The following is a 23946-nucleotide window of genomic DNA, read 5'->3' as shown; positions in this document are numbered from 1 at the left end:
TATAAACACCTCTACGCAAATAAACTAGAAAATCTAGAAGAAATGGATAATTTCCTGGACACTTACACTCTTCCAAGACTAAACCAGGAAGAAGTTGAATCCCTGAATAGACCAATAGCAGGCTCTGAAATTGAGGCAATAATTAATAGCCTACCAACCAAAAAAAGTCCAGGACCAGATGGATTCACAGCTGAATTCTACCAGAGGTACAAGGAGGAGTTGGTACCATTCCTTCTGAAACTATTCCAATCAATAGAAAAAGAGGGAATCCTCCCTAACTCATTTTATGAGGCCAACATCATCCTGATACCAAAGCCTGGCAGAGACACAACAAAAAAAGAGAATTTTAGACCAATATCCCTGATGAACATCGATACAAAAATCCTCAATAAAATACTGGCAAACCGGATTCAGCAACACATCAAAAAGCTTATCCACCATGATCAAGTGGGCTTCATCCCTGGGATGCAAGGCTGGTTCAACATTCGCAAATCAATAAACATAATCCAGCATATAAACAGAACCAAAGACAAGAACCACATGATTATCTCAATAGATGCAGAAAAGGCTTTTGACAAAATTCAACAGCCCTTCATGCTAAAAACGCTCAATAAATTCGGTATTGATGGAACGTACCTCAAAATAATAAGAGCTATTTATGACAAACCCACAGCCAATATCATACTGAATGGGCAAAAACTGGAAAAATTCCCTTTGAAAACTGGCACAAGACAGGGATGCCCTCTCTCACCACTCCTATTCAACATAGTGTTGGAAGTTCTGGCTAGGGCAATTAGGCAAGAGAAAGAAATCAAGGGTATTCAGTTAGGAAAAGAAGAAGTCAAACTGTCCCTGTTTGCAGATGACATGATTGTATATTTAGAAAACCCCATTGTCTCAGCCCAAAATCTCCTTAAGCTGATAAGCAACTTCAGCAAAGTCTCAGGATACAAAATTAATGTGCAAAAATCACAAGCATTCTTATACACCAGTAACAGACAAACAGAGAGCCAAATCAGGAATGAACTTCCATTCACAATTGCTCCAAAGAGAATCAAATACCTAGGAATCCAACTTACAAGGGATGTAAAGGACCTCTTCAAGGAGAACTACAAACCACTGCTCAGTGAAATAAAAGAGGACACAAACAAATGGAAGAACATACCATGCTCATGGATAGGAAGAATCAATATCGTGAAAATGGCCATACTGCCCAAGGTAATTTATAGATTCAATGCCATCCCCATCAAGCTACCAATGAGTTTCTTCACAGAATTGGAAAAAACTGCTTTAAAGTTCATATGGAACCAAAAAAGATCCCGCATCTCCAAGACAATCCTAAGTCAAAAGAACAAAGCTGGAGGCATCACGCTACCTGACTTCAAACTATACTACAAAGCTACAGTAACCAAAACAGCATGGTACTGGTACCAAAACAGAGATATAGACCAATGGAACAGAACAGAGTCCTCAGAAATAATACCACACATCTACAGCCATCTGATCTTTGACAAACCTGAGAGAAACAAGAAATGGGGAAAGGATTCCCTATTTAATAAATGGTGCTGGGAAAATTGGCTAGCCATAAGTAGAAAGCTGAAACTGGATCCTTTCCTTACTCCTTATACGAAAATTAATTCAAGATGGATTAGAGACTTAAATGTTAGACCTAATACCATAAAAATCCTAGAGGAAAACCTAGATAGTACCATTCAGGACATAGGCATGGGCAAAGACTTCATGTCTAAAACACCAAAAGCAACGGCAGCAAAAGCCAAAATTGACAAATGGGATCTAATTAAACTAAAGAGCTTCTGCACAGCAAAAGAAACTACCATCAGAGTGAACAGGCAACCTACAGAATGGGAGAAAATTTTTGCAATCTACTCATCTGACAAAGGGCTAATATCCAGAACCTACAAAGAACTCAAACAAATTTACAAGAAAAAAACAAACAACCCCATCAAAAAGTGGGCAAAGGATATGAACAGACATTTCTCAAAAGAAGACATTCATACAGCCAACAGACACATGAAAAAATGCTCATCATCACTGGCCATCAGAGAAATGCAAATCAAAACCACAGTGAGATACCATCTCACACCAGTTAGAATGGCGATCATTAAAAAGTCAGGAAACAACAGGTGCTGGAGAGGATGTGGAGAAATAGGAACACTTTTACACTGTTGGTGGGATTGTAAACTAGTTCAACCATTATGGAAAACAGTATGGCGATTCCTCAAGGATCTAGAACTAGATGTACCATATGACCCAGCCATCCCATTACTGGGTATATACCCAAAGGATTATAAATTATGCTGCTATAAAGACACATGCACTCGTATGTTTATTGCAGCACTATTCACAATAGCAAAGACTTGGAATCAACCCAAATGTCCATCAGTGACAGATTGAATTAAGAAAATGTGGCACATATACACCATGGAATACTATGCAGCCATCAAAAAGGATGAGTTTGTGTCCTTTGTAGGGACATGGATGCAGCTGGAAACCATCATTCTTAGCAATCTATCACAAGAACAGAAAACCAAACACCGCATGTTCTCACTCATAGGTGGGAACTGAACAATGAGATCACTTGGACTCAGGAAGGGGAACATCACACACAGGGGCCTGTCATGGGGAGGGGGGAGGGGGGAGGGATTGCATTGGGAGTTATACCTGATGTAAATGACAAGTTGATGGGTGCAGCACACCAACATGGCACAAGTATACATATGTAACAAACCTGCACGTTATGCACATGTACCCTACAACTTAAAGTATAATAATAATAAATAAATTTAAAAAAAAAAAAGAAAGAAAACAGAATGAAGTTAGGTAAAAGAAAACTTTATCTAACTTCATTCTGCTTTCTTTATATACATGCACACACACATATGCATATATACATATATATGTGTATATATATAGATGAAACATGCATTTTGTTAATTGAGAAAGGATGGCTGGGTGGGCCTGGAAGGCTGCCTCAGTTCCTCATACCCATGGGTTGCATGATTACCAAGGCAACCAGAGACAGACTGATCCCAGCAGGCTGATTTATTATATTAAATATTATATTATATTATATTACATATATAAAGAGCAGAAGGAAGTTAGGTAAAGTTTGAGAGTAAATCGTCCTGAGTTCAAATTTCATCTCACCACTTATTAGCTCTGTGACTAAGTTACTCAAGTGAGACCTTGAGTCTCAGTTCCCTCATTAATCAAATGGAGCATATAGGTATCTTCCTCTGTGATGGTCTTCATTCAGACTTCTATGATGATCTGAGCTTGATTCAGCATGTAGCACATGATAGTTCAGTAAGTGCTTGTCATTTTTACGATTATCTAAAGAATTTATACTTTCAAAGCACATAGAGAAAATCAAAGACCCATTGTATGTCCTTTCTTATTACACCCTGCAATGAGAAAGATTCTTGGTGCCTATCCCATTTGGGACACATAATAGGTATTCAATAAAAGTTGTGGATTAAATTGGAAATGCAGTTCTTTTGGAGAATAAAATAGGTGAAAACAATTTTATTTGCAGAAGCAAAAGCCCGAAAACAAGTATTTCAAAGAATCATATTTGAAAATATCTGATAAATGCTATAATATTAATAACAATGATATCTTGATATTTTGCTCACTTCATAAAAATGCTTTATAAAATACAAACTATATTTCCATTGAATTAGACAGATATTGTGTAGGTTCATTAAATTGGCCAATAGTTGACAATTTCTGAGTACTTTAGGGCAAAAGAGAAATTCTCAGAGGAGAAAAAGAAAAGCACGTTGGGCATTATGAAAAGGCTTAAAAGAGAAAAAAATAGATTGCCAGATAGAATAGATTGCTACCTGGCAATCTGTTTTTGTTCAACCTTAATTCTTCATTCTGAATTTTTAAACTACTTTGGATTCCAAAACAAAAATTATTCAGAGAATATTTTTAAATGACAACAAATTAAATAATCTCAATATTTTAGGTTTTCTTTTCATGTAGGCGTTAAAAACGTAATCTTTACTTTCAAATTTTCTCCTTTATTTAACAAAGAAGTCCTGTGTAAGTTGTCCTAATGAAACGTTGGAAAACCATTCTCCAGCATCTAATAAAAAACAGACCCATTATTTAATAGTTGCTGTGCATATGTATATGCTTCTATTCCCGGGTCTCTTACAGTATGTGTGTGTGTACATATTTGTGTGTGTGTGTGTGTGTGTGTGTGTGTGTGTGTGTTTAGTGCTACCCATTCCAATAGAATCTAGAGCTAAAATGGTTCCTGTTTCTTTATAGTACTCCTTTGGTTGACAGTCTTCTTTGTCCTATAGAGATTTTTCTTTCAATGAATAACTCAGACTCAAACTGCATATTGGTAACTATATTTTAAACCAAAAAATTCCTCACATAATAAATACATTTTATGCACATTAACTTTGAATTTACTTCAGAAAACTATTTACAATATAAATAATTATAAATGGGAACACTTTGCAAGATATCATTGACATAGCTAATATTTTCTACTTTACATTCCAAAGTAAAATTTCAAATTACAGCTTTATACTACAATGTCACTAAAAACTATACATTGCAACATGGTGTTTGAAATATTGGTGATCAGTATCTTTTCTCACAAATATAATCCTTTTTATAGCACATTATTCAAAAAACAAATGTAAAATATTTTATCTTTTTTGAAGTGTCTACTCATAATGTTTCATTTTTTGAAATATTTCCCTTTGGAAAAAAAGAAAAAAAAATTACAGTACTTCCAAAATTTTTTCCAGGCCAATTTCCTTTCTTTTGAAATGTAAACACATCAGGGTTATTGGGTGTAAATTTAACTATGATTACATGTGTCCCAGGTCAGCAAATTAGGGTAAATTCCCCCCAACCCCATATAGATTTATGAAAGCAAAGTCCCATGCAGCAAAGTTGCAATAAACAAAACTGTAAATGTTTGGTTTAAAATTAGCAATTAGGATTTCTTATGTGAACCATCATTTATTTATTTATGTGTGTGTGTGTGTGTGTGTGTGTGTGTGTATTATAATTGGATATGGCACATTTTCATGAATATGATATAAAAATCATATTTTTGTCTGTGTGTGTGTGTGTGTGTGTGTGTGTGTGTGTGTGTGTGTTTGTATGCTTTCTGCATACAGTCCTAGAGAAGGAACTCTGAACAAACCCCTATTTGGCAATGACTACACTCTCACTTTTTGAGTTAAGCACTATCCATATAACCCTTGCAAGAAATTAGCACCACACAGAAATTTCCCCCAAGAATATTTTCTATGTCTGATACCTTTTGCATGTGTCCATAACTGTTCTGTCATTCATTTAAAATTTAGAAAGATAACTAATGTTTTATCCACAATAAGTTCCACAGTAAGAACTGGTTCAATAGATTTTTCTGTCTTGGACATAAATCCCTATTCACAAAAACTTGCCATTTACATGAAAGTTGAATCATTTACTTGGAGAACCATAGGATTTACATTCTTTTAAAAATCATTATGAAAACAGGATGTATGTCTACATCTATGATTTGAGTGAACTAGGGAACCAAATCTGGGCATTCAAACATTTTAAATCAGAAAGACTTCATTTGGTTGTATTAAAGTGTAAGCTATTCCACTAGGCCAGGTGAGTAACCCCAAAATGGTCAAATGCTCAATTTTCCAAATATCAGCATTCACTCTGTCACTTCCAAATACTACTAGGACTGATAGATTGCACTGAATATCTTAGTAATATCCTACTCTTGAAAGAAGAGCTATACAAATCAAATGTGTATTCAGAAGGTTTCTTTACCTGTGCTGCCGTCCATCAAACTTACTTGGTTTAGACCTTGAAGGCAGAAGTCTTGTATTTCACTTTAAAATGTCTATGCATATTTTCCAAATGGTCTTGTATTATAATTGATCCTCATCCCCCATAAGAAGGAGAAATAAAAATTGGAGCATATTATCTTTTTTTAGAAGATCCCCTAAAGTTTATTTTAAGTGGGATTCTTTACCCAGAGGCAGCATGTGACAACATGGTATAGAGTGAATTAAGAATAGTACCCAATGGAAAAATCTAGCCCTATAAAATATAACCAAGAAAGAGCAAGTGGTTTTTCTGTACAAATGCTGAAGGCAATCATTTATTGCATCTGGTCTCATTTTGAATGACACCTCAGCACTGTCATATTATCTTTTATCAGGCAATTACAGTTTAGTTAAGCGAGCATAATATGACAAAAGACTTGTGGAGCTGAAGCACACCTAAATATCTGACCTGTAGTGACTGTGACATTAATATTATGCATCCCAAAATAACATATCAAATCTGTATATTCCCAATAACAATTTAAACAGAATTTTCCCAAGAAAGATTGGGGAAACATTCATTTACTTCTTTGGTCATCCAAATTTTTAAAGTAGGTATGGCAGGTGAAATGGGCAGTAAAGATACTTATTATTACTAGAAAGCAGAATTCTACAAAACCATGAGTTATGTTTTACCTAATGAACTGATACATATTATACCGGTAATTGGATAGAGCACATTTTTATGTATCCCCAAGGTGATATAAAAATCATACTTCTCCATCTATTTCAATCAAATTTCATATGTCTCAACATTTGGCAAAGTTATGGAAATCAAGAATTAAAACTAAAGCCACATTAAGTTTAACTGATTAAATTATCAGGAACATATTTATTCTATATACTATTTTTAAAAGACATATATGACATTTTCATCATGAGGAAGTATGTTCCTGCACAGAACAAAATAATGTAGATTATAAACACATTTTAACACATTCACATGTATATTAAGAAGGTACATTGTCATCAAATGTCTTAACTTACCTTGGGTCATTTTGTGATAATCATGCCATATTGCAAAAAATGTAAGCTATACAATACAGTGAGTTAATATGATATTTTATGTAATGTAATAAAGCTGCTACGATAAAATTATTGACATTCAGTAAATTTTAAAATGGTTATGTACTTAAAACTGGGTCAATCTACCAAAATTTTGAATCAAGATATAATTTAGTTAATTCTGTATTCCCTTAAAAATATTGGTCATGTCATTTTGAAGACCATTATTCCTTCTGATTACTCTCATCTCATCTGTGAAATTCATAATTTCTTCCTTTCACCAGTTAACTATCTTCCATATAAAAATTCCACTGAAATTCCTTTAGTGACAGCCTTTTCTTTAATATCAGTTCATTTTCCCTGGTTCTTAAGTTTCCAGTTCTTTTAGTTTCTGTCCCTGGCACATTTGGTAGAAAGTATAGCCACCAGAAATACCCATCTGTGAAAATTATCTTTCCAAAATACACCACATTCATCAAATATTTTTGTCTTCCAAACATTTATCAATCTACAGAATTCTACAAAACCATTAGCATTCTTAAGACATTACTTCATGTTGCAAACTGATCAAAACTCCATTTGATGTATTCCAGGATTTCTCATAAATAATTTTCTCAAAATTACTAAATACTCTTGTTTGTATCATTCAAAATTTAGTTTTTATTGTACAGTCACCCCTTGGTATAAACAGGGAGTTGGTTCCAGGACCACCCCCATATAACTAAATTCTCACATGCTCAAGTCCTGCCGTTGGCCCTGTGGAGCTCGCTTATACAAAACATCAGCCCTCTGTGTACTCGGGTTTCACATTTCTCCAAATACTGGGTTTTTGATCTGCATTTGATTGGGAAAAAAAACAACCACATATAAGTGAATCTGCACAGTTCAAACCCATGTTATTCAAGGGTCAACTGCACTTTGAATTTTTTGAAAATATATATAACCACTAACTTTCTCACTTACTTGCACTTTTTTGCAGTTACAGCACAAATGTTAACATTATCTAATTTTATGTAGCCTCTTCTTGCATACACAAACAACCCAATATTCATCTTTCATATTATCATTCAGATTGTCACCTACCTATGGACTGTCAAAGAACTGTGTGTTAAATGATGAAAATATACTACTAATCCCTGAGTATTCAATTTCATGTTCTGTTTCCAAAATTATGTTAAGTTCTTCCAGTACATTCCCCTCCTTAAATATGGCAAGAGTTTTGGGCATGAGACTCCTAGGAAATATTATCTATGAAATTTCTCTAATCACTTATATCATTTTGCTTTAATTACTAAAGAATAGTGCATTAAATAAATCTTGATATTTTTCTTCCTTGTCATAAATTTCTACCAACTACATTTTGGCTAAATCTAGAAAGTTAACTGTAACCTGCCTAAAGGAGCCCACACACCTGCTTAAGTCACAAAGCATCTAAACTTCTGTGTACAGAAAAACCAGAATGATCAGTCTTGACAACTCATAGCAGAGAGTTAATTAGGTAATAAGTTCAGTTCTGCTCTATCACAGAACATGGAACGTTAGGGCTGCCTTACAAACCAGGAAATTAGAGCCCAGGCATGGTGAATGATACAACTGTGATCGCAAAATTAAGTTATAGGTAGGGCCAAAATTAGAATCCAGAGATCTAGTCAGCTGCCTTTCTACTATACCACACAGATGTAAGACCAAGTTTGTTGTTTACCAACAATAAGGAAAATAAACATTTTGCCTATTCCTTCAGAGTACTGCTCTTAGCTTTTAACTACTTGTCTATCAGCCTAAGCTTTCATCTTAGACCCTCGCCTGAGGCTTTCCACATGTTGTTACACTGGCACATACGTGCTTTGAAACGTTTTCAAACACTTACGCTGCTGTCATGTAGCAATTCACTGGTTTTCCTTTTATTTTTGAATGTATCAGTCTTTTTTCTGGGCGAATTGGTTTGAATTTTTTTATTTAGTTGGTTTTCCAAGCAAACCCCAAATATGTCATTTACTTATGCTGAGCCTTTAAATTGTGTCTTTTGAGATATCATTTTATTTCACTCTGCCTCTGGCCTTTCCATATTCATAGAACTTCTTCCAATTGAGCACACCAGGTTTTTGATGTGCGTCCCAACATCTCAGTGTTTTTACTTAGAAAAACCCTTAGCGCCATGTCAGCGCAATCCTCGTCCTTGTCTAACTGAAAAGCAAGGTGAAAAATTACCTCTTCCTGATTTTTTATAATGGATACCAGTTGAAAACTCATTTTTGCACCATATCCAGAACCATTTCTCTAATTTATGCCTGAACCAAATGAGCTGGCTGATTTGAAACCACAAAGAAGTCAGTTTATAAGATGTATCTCTCTCTTTCTCAGTTATTTTGGGAATGGAAATTTCTTTAAGAAGTTTAGGCCGGGCGCGGTGGCTCAAGCCTGTAATCCCAGCACTTTGGGAGGCCGAGACGGGCGGATCACGAGGTCAGGAGATCGAGACCATCCTGGCTAACACGGTGAAACCCCGTCTCTACTAAAAAATACAAAAAACTAGCCGGGCGAGGTGGCGAGCGCCTGTAGTCCCAGTTACATGGGAGGCTGAGGCAGGAGAATGGAGTAAACCCGGGAGGCGGAGCTCGCAGTGAGCTGAGATCCAGCCACTGCGCTCCAGTCTGGGCGACAGAGCGAGACTCCCTCTCAAAAGAAAAAAAAAAAAAAAGAAGTTTAGTGTGATAGAGTCCAAGAAAATTACCCATTTTTTATGTATTTACATTACATAGCCTGTATTTCCATATGTAAAATGTATACCGCAGTTTGTAAGTAATAGTTTGTGTGTATGAGGATCACCGGATAGTCACAATGCAATGTTGTCATTCATCAGTCCTCTCACGTGGTATATATGCACACTTGATCTACATGAATATTTTTCTGTTCAAAATTTATCTCTTCTGGTTCCCATATAATTAGAGGGGAAATTTGTGTATTCAATTTAGCTTCATTTTCTGTGTATAACCCTGAATGCTAGTGCTATGTTTTCTTTGATTTTATAGGAACACGTATCAAATACCCAGTAACTTAAGTTACCCTCTCTAACACTCTGTGGCATAGTAAATGCTGGTAATGGGGTATTAAACTATAAATACGTTTCAAAGATCCTTAAAGAACAAAATATTTCAGCAAAACATCAGCTTCCATTGGTTATTATAACAGATGTTCCCTTGTGTCCTTGTGCTGGGTCTGGTTGCATCCTTAGATGGGAAGTTACATCAAAGTGTGAGCCATTACAGCCCAAGGAATAGTTTCTAATGGTTTCGCTGTCATATAAGTGCTCCAGGGCATATCCAGTTAATGTGTAAGCATGCTTATCAAAATACTGCCGGTGAGAGCCAAAGCAGTTTGGAGAGACAGTAGGGTGGTCTCCTGCTGTCTGATGAGGAGATATATCCGAATGCAGATAGTCTTTAGCTAGGATCAAACTGGATTTTGAAATGCGATCCGAATTGGGACTACTTATCCGTGATAGTGTGGTGGGACTGTTGTCATAGTCATTTTCATGGGGGCTCAACATTTTTCCCTCTCTCTGCTGGATGTGGTCACAGGGTGAAGTGTTGGCAAGAGCAGAGCTGTGGCAGACTTCACCTGTTGGTGGGGGCTGTTGGTAGTTTGCAAAACAGAGGGAGTGTTTTTTCCCTGCCCCATTAATGGAAGCCAGTTGGTCTGAGGGGGCTTTCCTTAGCTGTAATCTGTTCTCTTCTTCTTTAATCATTTGCTGGGTGGCTCTTATAAGAGTTTCAATTTTGCTGGGTTCATGTGGGCTACTTTGATACTGCTCAGTACGATATCGGTCACCTGATTCACTGGCCGACCCAGGGTCTGGAGAACTGACCACACTATCTTCATCCCAATGACCTCGCCCTAGAAATTAGAAAAAGTCCAAAGTAAGTGATCTCAGAATTCACCCTCAAAAATAAATATATTTCATTTTCCTATTGAAATAAACTTTATATCTTTCATTTTTAATATGTGCACCAATATTTGAAATAGGCACAGGCTCACATGATAGAGTGTCAACTCTCTGTACTGGATTCATATAAAATCAGTGAATTTTAAATGCAGACCAAGTTTATAACAAGTTTCTTAGAAGATAAACCTTGTTCGTTGTGAATTACAATTAGCAAAATGGTAAAGTGTGTTTATACTTCTCTATGGATGTATGTTATTAGACTTTTCTGACAGGAAATAAGAGGAGGATGCATAGAATTTGGTTTACGTTATTCACTAGAGCACTGTCACGTTAAATTGATGCTTGGAAAATGTTTTCAATTGGATTTGAGGGAAATAATTATATAGGCTGAACTATTCTCTCACTTCCAAATAAATAACCTAAAATGTTAATATTGCTAAATATATCTTAAGTAAAGTTAAAATAAAGCCCTAATATATCTTAAGTACAGTTACAATAAAGCTCTAATATTCATTTTTAGAGTATTTGAAGGTTAAAAATATACATCTATTCACATAGATATATATGTAAGCATGGATGGATATAAATGAAGATTATAGGTATAGATACAATCTTGCCCAAATAAAACATAAATACCATCTTATCAAATTTGGTGGTAAACATCTCAGCTTCACAGGTAATCATATAGTAACTCAGGTACCTTAGATTGTTTTTGAAGAAAGGTAAAGAATAAGGCCGGGCAAGGTGGCTCACATCAGTAATCCCAACACTTTGGGAGGCCCAGGCGGGTGGATTACCTGAGGTCAGGAATTCAGTACCAGCCTGGCCAACATGGTGAAACCCCATCTCTACTAAAAAATACAAAAATTAGCCAGCCATAGTGGCAGGCACCTGTAATCCCAGCTACTAGAAAGGTTGAGACAGGAGAATTGCTTGAACCCAGGAGGCAGAGGTTGCAGTGAGCCGAGATCGTGCCACTGCACTCCAGCCTGGGCGACAAGAGTGAAACTCTGTCTCAAAAAAAAAATTTTTTTAAACAATAAGGAAAGAAATAAAATATGGAGGAGTAGTGCATCCAAAGTATATTCCATAAACCAAATTATTCTCAAAACAGTCTGAAGTCAATATAAAAAGAGAGAAGAAAAACAAGTAGGAATATATGAAAGCTGTAAATTGCCTAATCAGCAGAGAAAGCCTGGATCACACTATTCATTGCTTTCCTTTTCTCTTTTCTTCTTGTTTTATTTCTAATATTTTCCTCCAGACCCTGTAGGTTAAGCCAGGATTTTCACTTAACTCTATTCTTTGGCAAGTAATTGCCCTTTGCTCTGGGTTTCCATTACCAGTCGACCAAACTAGGGATACTCAAAGTAAAATCAGAAAAATAGAAAGCAAGAATAGAAACAGATTAAAATTACTCAGCTTCTGAGTGGTATTTGACAGGAAGGTTTATTAATGGAAAGAATATTGCCTAGCACATTTCTCATTCTAAAGACAAAAGTAGTAGTATTGGGGCCTTCAGATCAATCCTAATGTCACTGGCTTTTAATGAAATAGGAAGGATTCCAAAAACCGGTCTGGACCCAACCTTGGAATGGACGGAATGAACTCTCCTTAACCAGTTTACTTTGAAATGAACAAAGGGAAGCATTAGCAACAATCAAGGCTTTAGCTATGGTGCCCATTTCAATGTGTTTACAAAGCTGTATAATTATCCCAAGGTGAAAATTCCAGTGCATTCTACATATTGCTTCATCCTTTGCTCACGGGATCATCATTGTGGGTTGTCATAATGATGGGGAAAGAACGGGAAGTTACTGGCATTTAATGCCCAGAAAGGTTAAACATCTGTGATATGTGTGACTGTCCATAAAACAAAGACTGGCCGTCTCCAACAATCAATAGTGCCCTCATTCAGAAACACTGCTATGACCAAATGAGCCTACAGACTGTTCAAGTTCACATTTGAAGCATGCAAATACAAAAGAAAATAATGCAAGAGGAATGTAAATGCGTACACACTACGAATTCAATAGACATATTCAATAATAAACTACATAATTTCAATACTTTCTGATGTTTAAAATAGGAATCTTTTTATTCACTTGTCAAAACTAAATGTATTTGGCAAATACTAGCAAAATTCATAACAGAGTGAACTTTTTAAAAAAATCCCATGGGTTCTGATTTGTAAATCAAAGAAGAGAACTATTTGGTCATTCACTCTAGTGTCACAATATGATGAACCTGCCCAGGGCCTAAAGCTTGGAGTTCGGGAACCCTTTCGCCTGCTCTTACCATGGATCCTGTGGACTGAAGCGATGTGAGGCATGCTGTTTTCATAGGCTTCTCTGCTTTCCGGGGAGGCCTTGGTCAGGGGCAAGGCTGCGCGAGAGCCCCACCAGGGCTCCCTCCCGGCCTGCGGCGTTCCCAGGAAGTACCTGCCTGCCTCACACAGGCCTCCTTCACAGGCCTGGGTATGGAAATGCCTCTCTTCCACCAGCCTGGAATGGTCAAGCGCAAAGCCATAGCAGAGAGAGCTGCGGTCCGAGAACTGTCTGTAGGCGCACGATGCATCGTGCTGGGAGCCAGGCCTGTCGGCGGGGTCCAGAAGCTGCGGAGAGGCCGTGTCGGTCAAGGGACTTCCGCCCCACTGGCTGTCATGATCAGATTCCGATCTTTCCGTGTGAAATCCCGAATACTGAAACCGAGTAGGGGAGAAAAGTTCATTTCAAAAATCGATCAATCAGTAAGCGAAAACAAACAAACAAAAAACAGCTTTTATTTACTCTACAAGCACCCTTAAGTTCTAATTGTCCTGAGGTCGTCAAAATAAGCGTTGCTTTGGCATCATGGCTTGGTGCACACCTAGTTAGGTGTGCACACCTAACTTGGAATTACTTAATTCATTATGATGCTTCCAAAGAAAATCCTTTTGGCTGCTGAAAGCAGGAGATAAAAATAATAATGACAACCATCGACTGAAGTACTAGGCCCTGAATGAAGTGCCTTATATGAACTATCCACGTAGCTCCTATAGGAAACCCTTAATGGCGCTATTAGTATCCCCAGTTTATGGATAGAGAAGCTAAGGCTCAGAGAGAGAAAGTGATTTGCCCAAAGTCACAGTGTTAGCAGGTGACAGAATGAAGATTATTCAAACCCAGGTTCTTCATCTACCCTGACAGTATTGCCAAAGAGAGATTCCAAGTAAGTTCCATATTTTATTTCTATTTGCCTTCTACGATTTTTTTTTATTGTTGTTGTTGTTGTTTGTTTGTTTTTTGTTTTTTTTGTTTTTGACAGGGTCTGGCTCTGTCCCCGACTGGAGCGCAGTGGCGTGATCATGGCTCACTGCAGCCTCCATCTTCTGGGCTCAAGCAACTCTCCCAACTCAGTCTCCTGAGTAGGTGGGATCACAGGTGTGCAAACACGCACAGCTAATTTTTAAATTTTTGGTAGAGACAGGGTCTCACTTTGTTGTCCAAAGTGCTCTTGAACTCTGGAGCTCAAGCAATTCTCCCACCTCAGCCTCCCAAAGGGCTGAGATTACAGATATGAGCCACAACACCCAGCCTACATTTTTTCTTAATTAAAACAAACAAACAAAAACCTAAGGTTTAAGGCACCAATGTCCTGAAACTTAATCTTCAAACTTGACTGTTAACTCTCTGAAGGCCCTGCTGGATAGATGGCAGAATAGTTAATAAGTGCTTACATAATTCAATTGCAATGTAACTCTTAAGAAGTCTTGTCCCATATAAGAGCTGGGCCTATTCACTAGCATTTGCCTCTTGTTTAGAAGATAAAACTTGAAATATGCATAGGGTCACCAGAAAATAACAAACTACAGGCATTGCTGTGCCTTGTTGGAATTAAATGGCTTATCTACTCCCAGACTATTTGGTCAGGTTTTGAAAGAAAATATAAAATGCTTGGTAGATCTCCCTCAAAAGTGTGCTCAGTTTGAAGGCCCTCATGAGCCACTAAAATCAGTAATATAATAATAATTTTTACCAGTTTTGGGTTGCCTAGTGCCAAACAATTCTAGGTACTGTAAAGAGATTACCTACTATGATAATGATGGATGCCATTTATTGAGCGCTTACTATGTGTCTGGCAATATGCTAATCATTCCATATACATTTCATCATTTAATCCTCACAACCACCTGAACATAATATAGCTCCATTTAATAGAGGAAAAAAGGACATTACTACAAGTTTTAATAAGATGCCACAGCCACCTCACAGTCTATCTGGTCTCAAAGCCTGCACTTAAAACCATGATTTTACATTTCAGATAAAACACTGTTAAGGAAGAAAGGAGAGAAAAAATGATCCAATGTTAGGGAGATTTGCAAAGAAGGAGCAGGAACTGTTTCACAGTCCCAGGAACCAAAATACAAGTCCATTTTAGACTTTTATTTCTTACCCCAGAATAAACAGGAGTGGGCATGTTGGTGTTGTGGAGGGAAGAAGAAGAATTCCTAGTCTCCACTGCTGTTCCCTTGTCACCCACGATGAGAACTTCACAGGACAAAACAAACCTTCCCCTTACCAGTAGGCCCACCCTGTGGGAATAAGAATCCTGGCTCTTCCCATTTCAGTACAAAGAGGCATCTCAGCCGAGGGCTCTTGGGGACAGAGAGATGAACTACACAGGTTCCTCTGGGGAACCTCCAAAGTATGCCAATATGGCATGCTCAGAACAGAGTCCTGTGCAAATTCCAGGTCGAAATTTTTCCTTTGCTATTTCTAATTATTACTTTAATTATTTTCCACATGCACATATGGTCTATCACTATATTCCATCAAGAAAAAAAATTAGAAAATCCACCTTCTCTCCCTGCAGGGTTGTAGGATAGGAGACATCAAGGCATCCTGGGACTCGGATCCTACATCATGCCTTCCACATGCCATCATCCTCTTCTCCCAGTGAACCCAGACTCTCTTTTCACAAGATACCACCTTCACTTTCACCAAAGCAGGGCTGGCGCTTCCTCACCTTACTGAGTGGGGATCCAAGTGCTATACATGTACATGTGTTCCTTGAGAGTACCATCCATGTGCTTGCCTCAGAGAAACTCAGACCATCAGTGTTATTCCAAGCTAGGAGTTGCCCAGATTCTGCTTGTTTTTATAAAAGTATAAACTAGGTCTATTTCTGAGGTACTCCAGTCAAGACTTTTGAGCCCTGTTAAGAGGGGGAAAAGCTTTCCCTGAGTGCGTATGGGAAAGTGCTATTGGCGCAACAGAGAAGAACATTCTGTCCTTCAATCAAATGAAAATTCAACAAAAGACAACCTGGGCATACAGGAGGTATACATTTCAAGAGTACCCAAAGAAGAATTGAAGGATAAGCCTCTTGTCAATAGGCAGGAAACCACAACAACACCAAATGCATTGCCCTGAGATATTCAAGCAGGCAGAAGTTGGGTGGTTCAGTTAGTCCAAGACCTCACACTGCTTAGGAGATACAGAGGAAAAACCTCACAGTAAACCTTTTTTTTCAAGACCTATAAATTTACACCAGTGGGCACCATCAAAACTCTGAGCCACATTCATCCCTTTAAAATGAACTGCACTTGGTGTAAACTCTGTTGAGGACACTACAGCCGCATTACTTGATCCAAAATGTTTCAGGTATTCATTATATATTTGAGAAAAGAGAGAACGCAGAAAGAGAGGAAGGTACAATGAATGAATACTGCATAAAAATGCAGTAGTGGGTTAGATTAGACTTTATCTAACTTGTCTTTCAGCTCTACTACTCTTTACAATATAATAACTATTTGGTATCCTTTTTAGTGTTGAAATGTTTGAGTCCTGTGCTTGTCCCTACATCTCAGTTATTGGAAGAAGATAATTATTGAGAACAATAATCCAAGTCTATAAATTTTTATTGTCATAATTATAAAAAGAAAGTTATTGTGTAAATTATAATTTTACTATAATGCCTATTTTTCCTCCAAGTATCCCGTTATGACACAATTTCATTAGGAATTACATGCTGCCTTTTGGTCAATAAATTATTGCATTCTAGAGGCTTCTGAGTTTGAAGGATAATGGCAACCACTGTAATCTGGATCTGTCCACACATTCTGCCCTCAAAACCTATAAAGTCATTAAGAAGCACAAATTAAGTCACGCATTACCCATACTATCAGCATTACTTGGAGGCAGAAAATGTGACAAACTTCAAATATGCTCAACTGATTTTTGACAATTCAGTGAAGGAAACATAAACTTCTCAGCAAATGGTGCTAGAGTAATTGGATATTCATAGGCAAAAATCAAATAAATCTCAACCTAAGTGTCACAGCTTATATAAAAAAATAACTTAAAAGGTTCACAGACTTAAATGTAAAACATAAAATTATAAAACTTTTAGAGAATAACATAAAAGAAAATCTTCAAGGTCTAGGACTAGGTAAGGAGATTTTAGACTTGAAAACAAAAACAGAATCCATAAAAGAAAAAAAAGATAAATTAAACTAGATCAAAATTAAAAATTTTTGCTCCAAAAAAGACCCCATCAGCCGGGTGCGGTGGCTCAAGCCTGTAATCCCAGCACTTTGGGAGGCCGAGACGGGTGGATCACGAGGTCAGGAGATCGAGACCATCCTGGCGAACATGGTGAAACCCCGTCTCTACTAAAAATACAAAAAACTAGCCGGGCGAGGTGGCGGGTGCCTGTAGTCCCAGCTACTCGGGAGGCTGAGGCAGGAGAATGGCGTAAACCCGGGAGGCAGAGCTTGCAGTGAGCTGAGATCCGGCCACTCTACTCCAGTCTGGGTGACAGAGCGAGACTCCATCTCAAAAAAAAAAAAAAAAAAAAAAAAAGACCCCATTAAGAGGATGAAAAGACAAGCTATAGGAAGGGATAAAGCATTTACCGACTACATATCTAACAAAGGACTAGCCTCTAGAGTATATACTGAACTCCCAAGACTCAACAAGAACAAGAAAAAATGGTGAAAGATATGAAGTGGCACTTCACTGGGTAGGATATACAGATGGAAAATAATCATATGAAAAGATGTTCAACATCATTAGTGACTAGGAAGATGCAAATTAAAACCACAATGAAATATCACAATACACCTATCAGGTTGGCTAAAATAAAAAATAATGACAACACCAATTGCTGGCAAAGATGTAGGAAAACTGGATCACTCATACAATGCTGATGGGAATATAAAATGGTGTACTTACTCTAGAAAACAGTTTGGCAGCTTCTTAAAAACTAAATGTGCAATTACCACATGTAATCCTGGACATTTATCCCAGAGGAATAAAAACTATATTCATATAAAACTTGCACACAAATATTTATAGCAACTACCTCTCTGCACTTCCAAGTCCACTTTAATTGTTTCCTTTCTTTTTCAATGTGGCAAAATACACATAACATAAAATTTACTATCATCCATTTCTAAGTATACAGTTCAGTGTCATTAAGTACATGCATGGTGCCATGCAACCATCACCACTATTCATTTCCAGAACTCTTCATTTTACCAAACTGAACTCTGTACCCATTAAACAATAACTCCCCATTCCCTCTTCCCTTCGGTTCCTAACAACACCATTCTAATTTCTGTGTCTATTACTTTGACTATTCTAGGTACCTCACATAAGGAAATTTGTAGAGTATTTGTCTCTTCGTGACTGGTTTATTTCACTTAGCATTATGTTCTCAAGGTTCTTCCATGTTGAAACAGGTGTTAAAATTTCCATCCTTTTTAAAACTGGAGAGTGTTCTATTGTATATACCACAATTTGCTTATCCATTCACCCATTGATGACATTTGGGTTGCTTCTACCTTTTGGCTATGAAGCTACTATGAACATGGATGTACAAATATGTCTTTGAGACTCTGTTTTTAATCCTTTAGGGTATATAACCAGAAATGGGATTGCTGCATCATACGACAATTCTATTTTGAATTCTTTGAGGACCTGCCATGCTGTTTTTCATAGAAGCTGCACCATTTTACATTCCCGTCAATAGTACAACGGGTTCCAATTTATCTACATCCTCACCAACACTTGTTATTTTGTGTGTGTGTGTAGTAGCAGTAGTAGTGGTAGCCATCCTAATGTGTGTGAGATAGTGTCTCATTGCAGTTTTGATTTGCATTTCTCTAATGATTAGCAATGTTGAGCATCATTCCGCATGCATATTGGTCATTTGTAAATCTTTGGAGAAATGTCTATTCAAGTCCTTTTCCCATTTTTTAATTGAGTTTCTTTTGTTGTTGTCATAGCTTTATTTTTAATAACCAAAAACAACAATTAAAAAAATGAACTATTGATACATGCACCAATGTGGATGAATCTCCAGTGAATTATGCTGAGTGAAAAAAGTCAATTCCAAAAGGCTGTATGATTCCATTTCTACAACATTCTTGTAATGACAAAATTACAGATATGAAGAACAGATTAGTGCTTGCTGAGGCTAATGACAAAAGCAGGAGCAGGAGAGAGGTAGATGTGGTCGTAAAAAGGCAACATGAGGAATCCTTGTGGTAGTGAAATTGTTCTATATGATGATAGTAACAATGCAATATCCTGGTTGTGATACTGTACTACAGCTTTGCAAGATGTTACCACTGGGGAAACCAGATAATGAGTAAATGGGCACTTTCTGTGATACCTGCATTTTAATTTAGAAATATATCAAAATTACAATTTGATTAAAAACAGAAAAATAGACAAATCAAGAAAACACATTAAATATAGCATAATGCATACAGTAAATATTAAATAATATGACAGCAGTGAATCGAACATATCAAACCCATCAATAAATGTGAATTGGCTTAAATCACCAATTTTAAAAAAGAATTTTCTGATAATTTATAGAGCAAACCCAATTCTATACTGATCATGTGACATACCTGAAACAGTTTCAAAAGGCTAAAACTAAAGGAAAAGGCAAACATAAACAAAGCAAATGTAGACAATAAGAAACCAAGAGTTTGGATTGTAAAACCAAGCAAAGTAGAATTTAGCCTTAAAAAAAAGCAGTAAATAAAACAAACATAACAAAAGACATTTTATGTTGCTAAAAGCCAGAATTCACAATGAAGATAGAAATGTTATGAATATTTATGCATCAAATAACATTGCAATGCCATCTATATGAAGCTTAGGAGATACAAAGGAGATATAGAAACACTGACAAATAAAAGACTAACATACCACTCTCAGTAACAGAGTAAAGTGAATTTTAAAAATAATAAAGACTACAGAAGACTTAAAAAAAACGAAAATCAATCAGTTAAATTGTATGGCTATATATCACTTCAAATACTGATAATAAAGAAGAAACCTTCTTGATGTAGATGCCCAATCATCAAAATGGAGCAAATATTAGGTCACAAAGAAAACTTCAGCAAATTTCATGGAATAGAAATACAAACAACACCCTCTGATCACAATGCATGAAAATGGAAATTAAAAACAAAATTTAAAAAAAACCCCTTTGACCCGAAAAAAAAAAAAAAAACTTTTAAATAACCTTTGGGGAAAATAGGCAACCACAAATTATGTAAATCAAATACAGAATTCTGTAGGTAAAAGCTACATATCCAGACCTATGAGATCCACAGTTTTGAATAGCTTTACATAGGAATGATAGGGACATATCAAAACGACACAGGAGACAGCTGGAAGGAAATCCCTCTGGCCAAATACAGAAAAACTTAAGCAAAAGTAAACGACAGTAATGAATAAATTGTAACCCACTAAATAAACCTATGGGTCCAAACTGATAAACAAACTAGCTAATAAATAGGGAAACATAAACGAATCTTCCTTACAGGAGAGTGCCAACTGATAAATACGGAGGGAGTAGTTGAGTTAGAAAATAAACATTTTGCAATCACCTCGGTAAAGATTTATTTGGGCACAGATGATCATGGATGATAAATCTCGGGGAAGAACTGTTGAGAAATAGGCTATTTTTATGGTCTTAAAGGGTTTCCCCACAGATTGCTTTTTAATTAGAAGGGGAAAAAAAAAGTTATACAGTAAAGAAACCAAATGATACTTTCACCAGGTGATCAAAATTAACATCACCAACCAAGTCAGAGCAGATGGACATTATGTGCCTTTGGATGTGACAGACACTCTGAAGACACAACCTCACTGATGAAGTATTCCAGTGGATAATGTATAACCAGAATCTAACCATGAAGAGGCAGCACACAAACTCAAACTGAAGAACATTCTGTAAAATAACTGGGCTGTGTTCTTCAAAAATGCCAATAACATGAAAGAAAAGTCCAGGCTAAAGAACTATTCAGATTAAAGGAGATGAAAGGGGCATGAAAATTAAATGTAATATAGATTCCGGGACTGAGTCTTGTACTAGAGAGGAAATAACAAATGCTATTAGGGACATTACTGGAGAAATCTTACATCTTACACCTGTAAGATTAGATAAAAATCATCTTATGAATGTTAAATACTCTGATATTGATAATTGTGCTGTGGTTATATAAGAGACTATTCTTGTCCTTAGGAAATACACATCGATGTATTAAGATTTAGGTAGAGGCATGATATATGTAACCTACTCTAAAATGGTTCAAAAAAATAAATAATAATGAGGGCAGAGGGAAGGGAAAGAGAAAAAAAATGATAAGGCAAATGTGGCAAAATGCTAAGCACTGGTGAACCTAGTGTACAATTATACTATTCTTGCAACTTTTCTTGAAGTATGTAATCATTTTAAAATAAATATTTGAACATCAGAAAAATCCCATATAGTAAACATATCTTATTTTTATACAATCATTTCGGACAAAGCCTTTTCTTAAACAACATTTTTCTGAAGAAATGGAAACTTGTTTTAATAAAGCTATAATTTAATTGTTTAAATACCTTTGTTTTTATTTCTGACTATTAATATTTTGCATATGAAAATATAAAGTTATCAACCAGGAATTTCAGTACAAATAAACCTTGGATTCAGACATGGGCGCATCCTGATCTACTGCCATTTGATATGACTCGTGCAAAGGATCACTTTTCTTGGGCCTTGGTTTTCCCATTTGTAGAACAGGAACACACTACCTTATAGGATTGCAGTAAGAATCAAATAAATAATACATATAACAGCACTAAAAAATACAAATGGTACAGATATGCATGTGTCAAGTAAAGGTCATTGATTAATCACTTTCACTTAGGTAAACAGAAGTGGTTACCATCTTGTAAAAATTATTTTCTGCCATAGACTATATTGTCTAGAAAAACCATGTTTTCAGTACCATCTTATAGGCAGGTAAAAGATAAGATATATATGTTAAAGGGTTAAAAAAAATCAATATTCCCAACTGCAGAAAGCAATCAGGCCACTAGCCAGTCATCTAAATACTGGGGCCTTTTCTTCCAAATACTGCAGTTTTCAAAGCTGGAAAGTAGTTTGGTACCAACAGTTTTTATCATTTACACTTTGATTAAGAGCCTAAAGACGTGTCTTAAGAGTGGAGAGGAGGGAGAATCGTGGTCAGTTAGGTTTAATGCAAGCCTGTGGATAGTTCTCCTAGCCTTTCTTGGTATTGACACTATTTTTAAGTAAAACAGTCATGCTTTATGAGTTAGAGAGTATTTCCTCTTCTTTCTTTGAAAAGATAATAATGTTTTCTCCTATATTTGAAGCTGAGAAACTGAATGATTCCTTTATTTTCATTAGATTATGCCAATCAAGTAAGAAAGTTCAGTGAAAATCTAGCTTTAATTTTGCTGAAACCTCTTTCTTCTTAGAAAATTTTTTGTCATTCTGAATACTATGCACCTTAATTTACCTCAATTTCATATTTAAGTTTTAATTTTCAAAACAAGCATTCATTTTGCAAATTAAAATATGAGTCAGATGATGGATGCTCTTGTTCTCATGAAACATGCAACCAAATGCCATCCACCAAAGGTGGACTGAGGCTGGCAAGCAAAGAGCTCAAATGACTGCCAAAACTGGATTTCAGATGACATCCACAGTCCCCCAGCTCTCCTCTGGAATTCAGCTTATAACAGAATCCTTCCTTCTAGAAGAGACTGATAGTTCATCAGGTTAAAGGCCTGAGCCATCCCTCGGGGCTTAATATGCACCCAATGGGATCTATTTACAAAAATTCATTCTAACATTCATTCTAATATTTATTGAGTGACTGCTATTTGCAAGGCAGCATGCCAGGTAATAGGAGAAATACAGCCCCACCTTCAAGATGTTCACATTAAGAGGGATATAAACAATGAACAGAACATAACTTTAATACAATTTAGAAAAGGCAAAGACCTGAACAGAGAGGAAAACAAAATAGTTTAGGAGTTCAAAGAAGGAAAACATTACTGTTTCCTTTAGTAAATAGGTTATTTAGGAAAAAGGAAAAGAACTGTGACTTATTAAGTAGCAACTTACTATATTATCTTCTTATGCTAACTAATACCCATCACAGCAATAGTTACCATTATAAAACACTTGCTATGCATTAGTCACTATGCAGATTCCATAGACATTGTTTTATTAAATGCTAACAACATCTTTACAATATTATTAATCCCTTTACAGACATAACAAATAAAGTTCAAAAAAATTTTGCCCAAAGTTGCAGAATTACGAAGTTTAAGAGGGGACATGTAATTCCAGAACCCTTACTCTTTTCACTGTCCCATGCTTTGATATACTGTACTTAGATAATAAAGACAACAGTGTCCTACCCTCTATGCAGTAATAGATTTCAGGTTCCCAAGCATCTTTTTACAAAGGGGACTTTCTCCATCCTCCACACCCCTTAATCCCCACACACCCTTACGTATGTCCTCTAATCACTCAAACAGTCTCCTACCACAAGTACACCCATAGATATTCTTCTTTTAATTACGGTCATAAGATTCATTCCTGCTTCAACAGCATGTTCCAGACAGGTGCTCTGCATTCATCTGGATGTGGCAGCAACCACCCAGCCCAGGAAAAATGCCAGATGTTCTAACAATAGATGTCACAGTTATCTATTTTTATTCTGGCAGCTCATTGAGGTTTTTATCATTTATAGCTGTAAAATATATAAAGAGACCCTCTTCTGGTAAAGTCCTGTTTTTC

General features: G+C 36.4%; 1 protein-coding gene across 1 annotated transcript in view; it reads right to left on the bottom strand.

Annotated features, from left to right (window-relative positions):
- Positions 1–7526: 7526 nt before the first annotated feature.
- Positions 7527–23946, bottom strand: part of SIM1 (SIM bHLH transcription factor 1) — a 77435-nt gene continuing 61015 nt past the window's right edge. The window contains exons 11-12 of the mRNA XM_005552277.5: positions 13132–13534; positions 7527–10784 (exon numbers count right to left, since the gene is read on the bottom strand). Coding sequence (XP_005552334.3) covers positions 10054–10784; positions 13132–13534 — 1134 coding nt within the window. The 3' untranslated portion in view covers positions 7527–10053. The remainder of the gene's footprint in view (positions 10785–13131; positions 13535–23946) is intronic.

Source organism: Macaca fascicularis, chromosome 4 (genome assembly GCF_037993035.2).
Source record: "Macaca fascicularis isolate 582-1 chromosome 4, T2T-MFA8v1.1".
Lineage (NCBI taxonomy): Eukaryota > Metazoa > Chordata > Mammalia > Primates > Cercopithecidae > Macaca > Macaca fascicularis.
The sequence above is the reverse complement of the archived record's forward strand: the minus strand, read 5'-3'. Positions and strand labels throughout refer to the sequence as shown.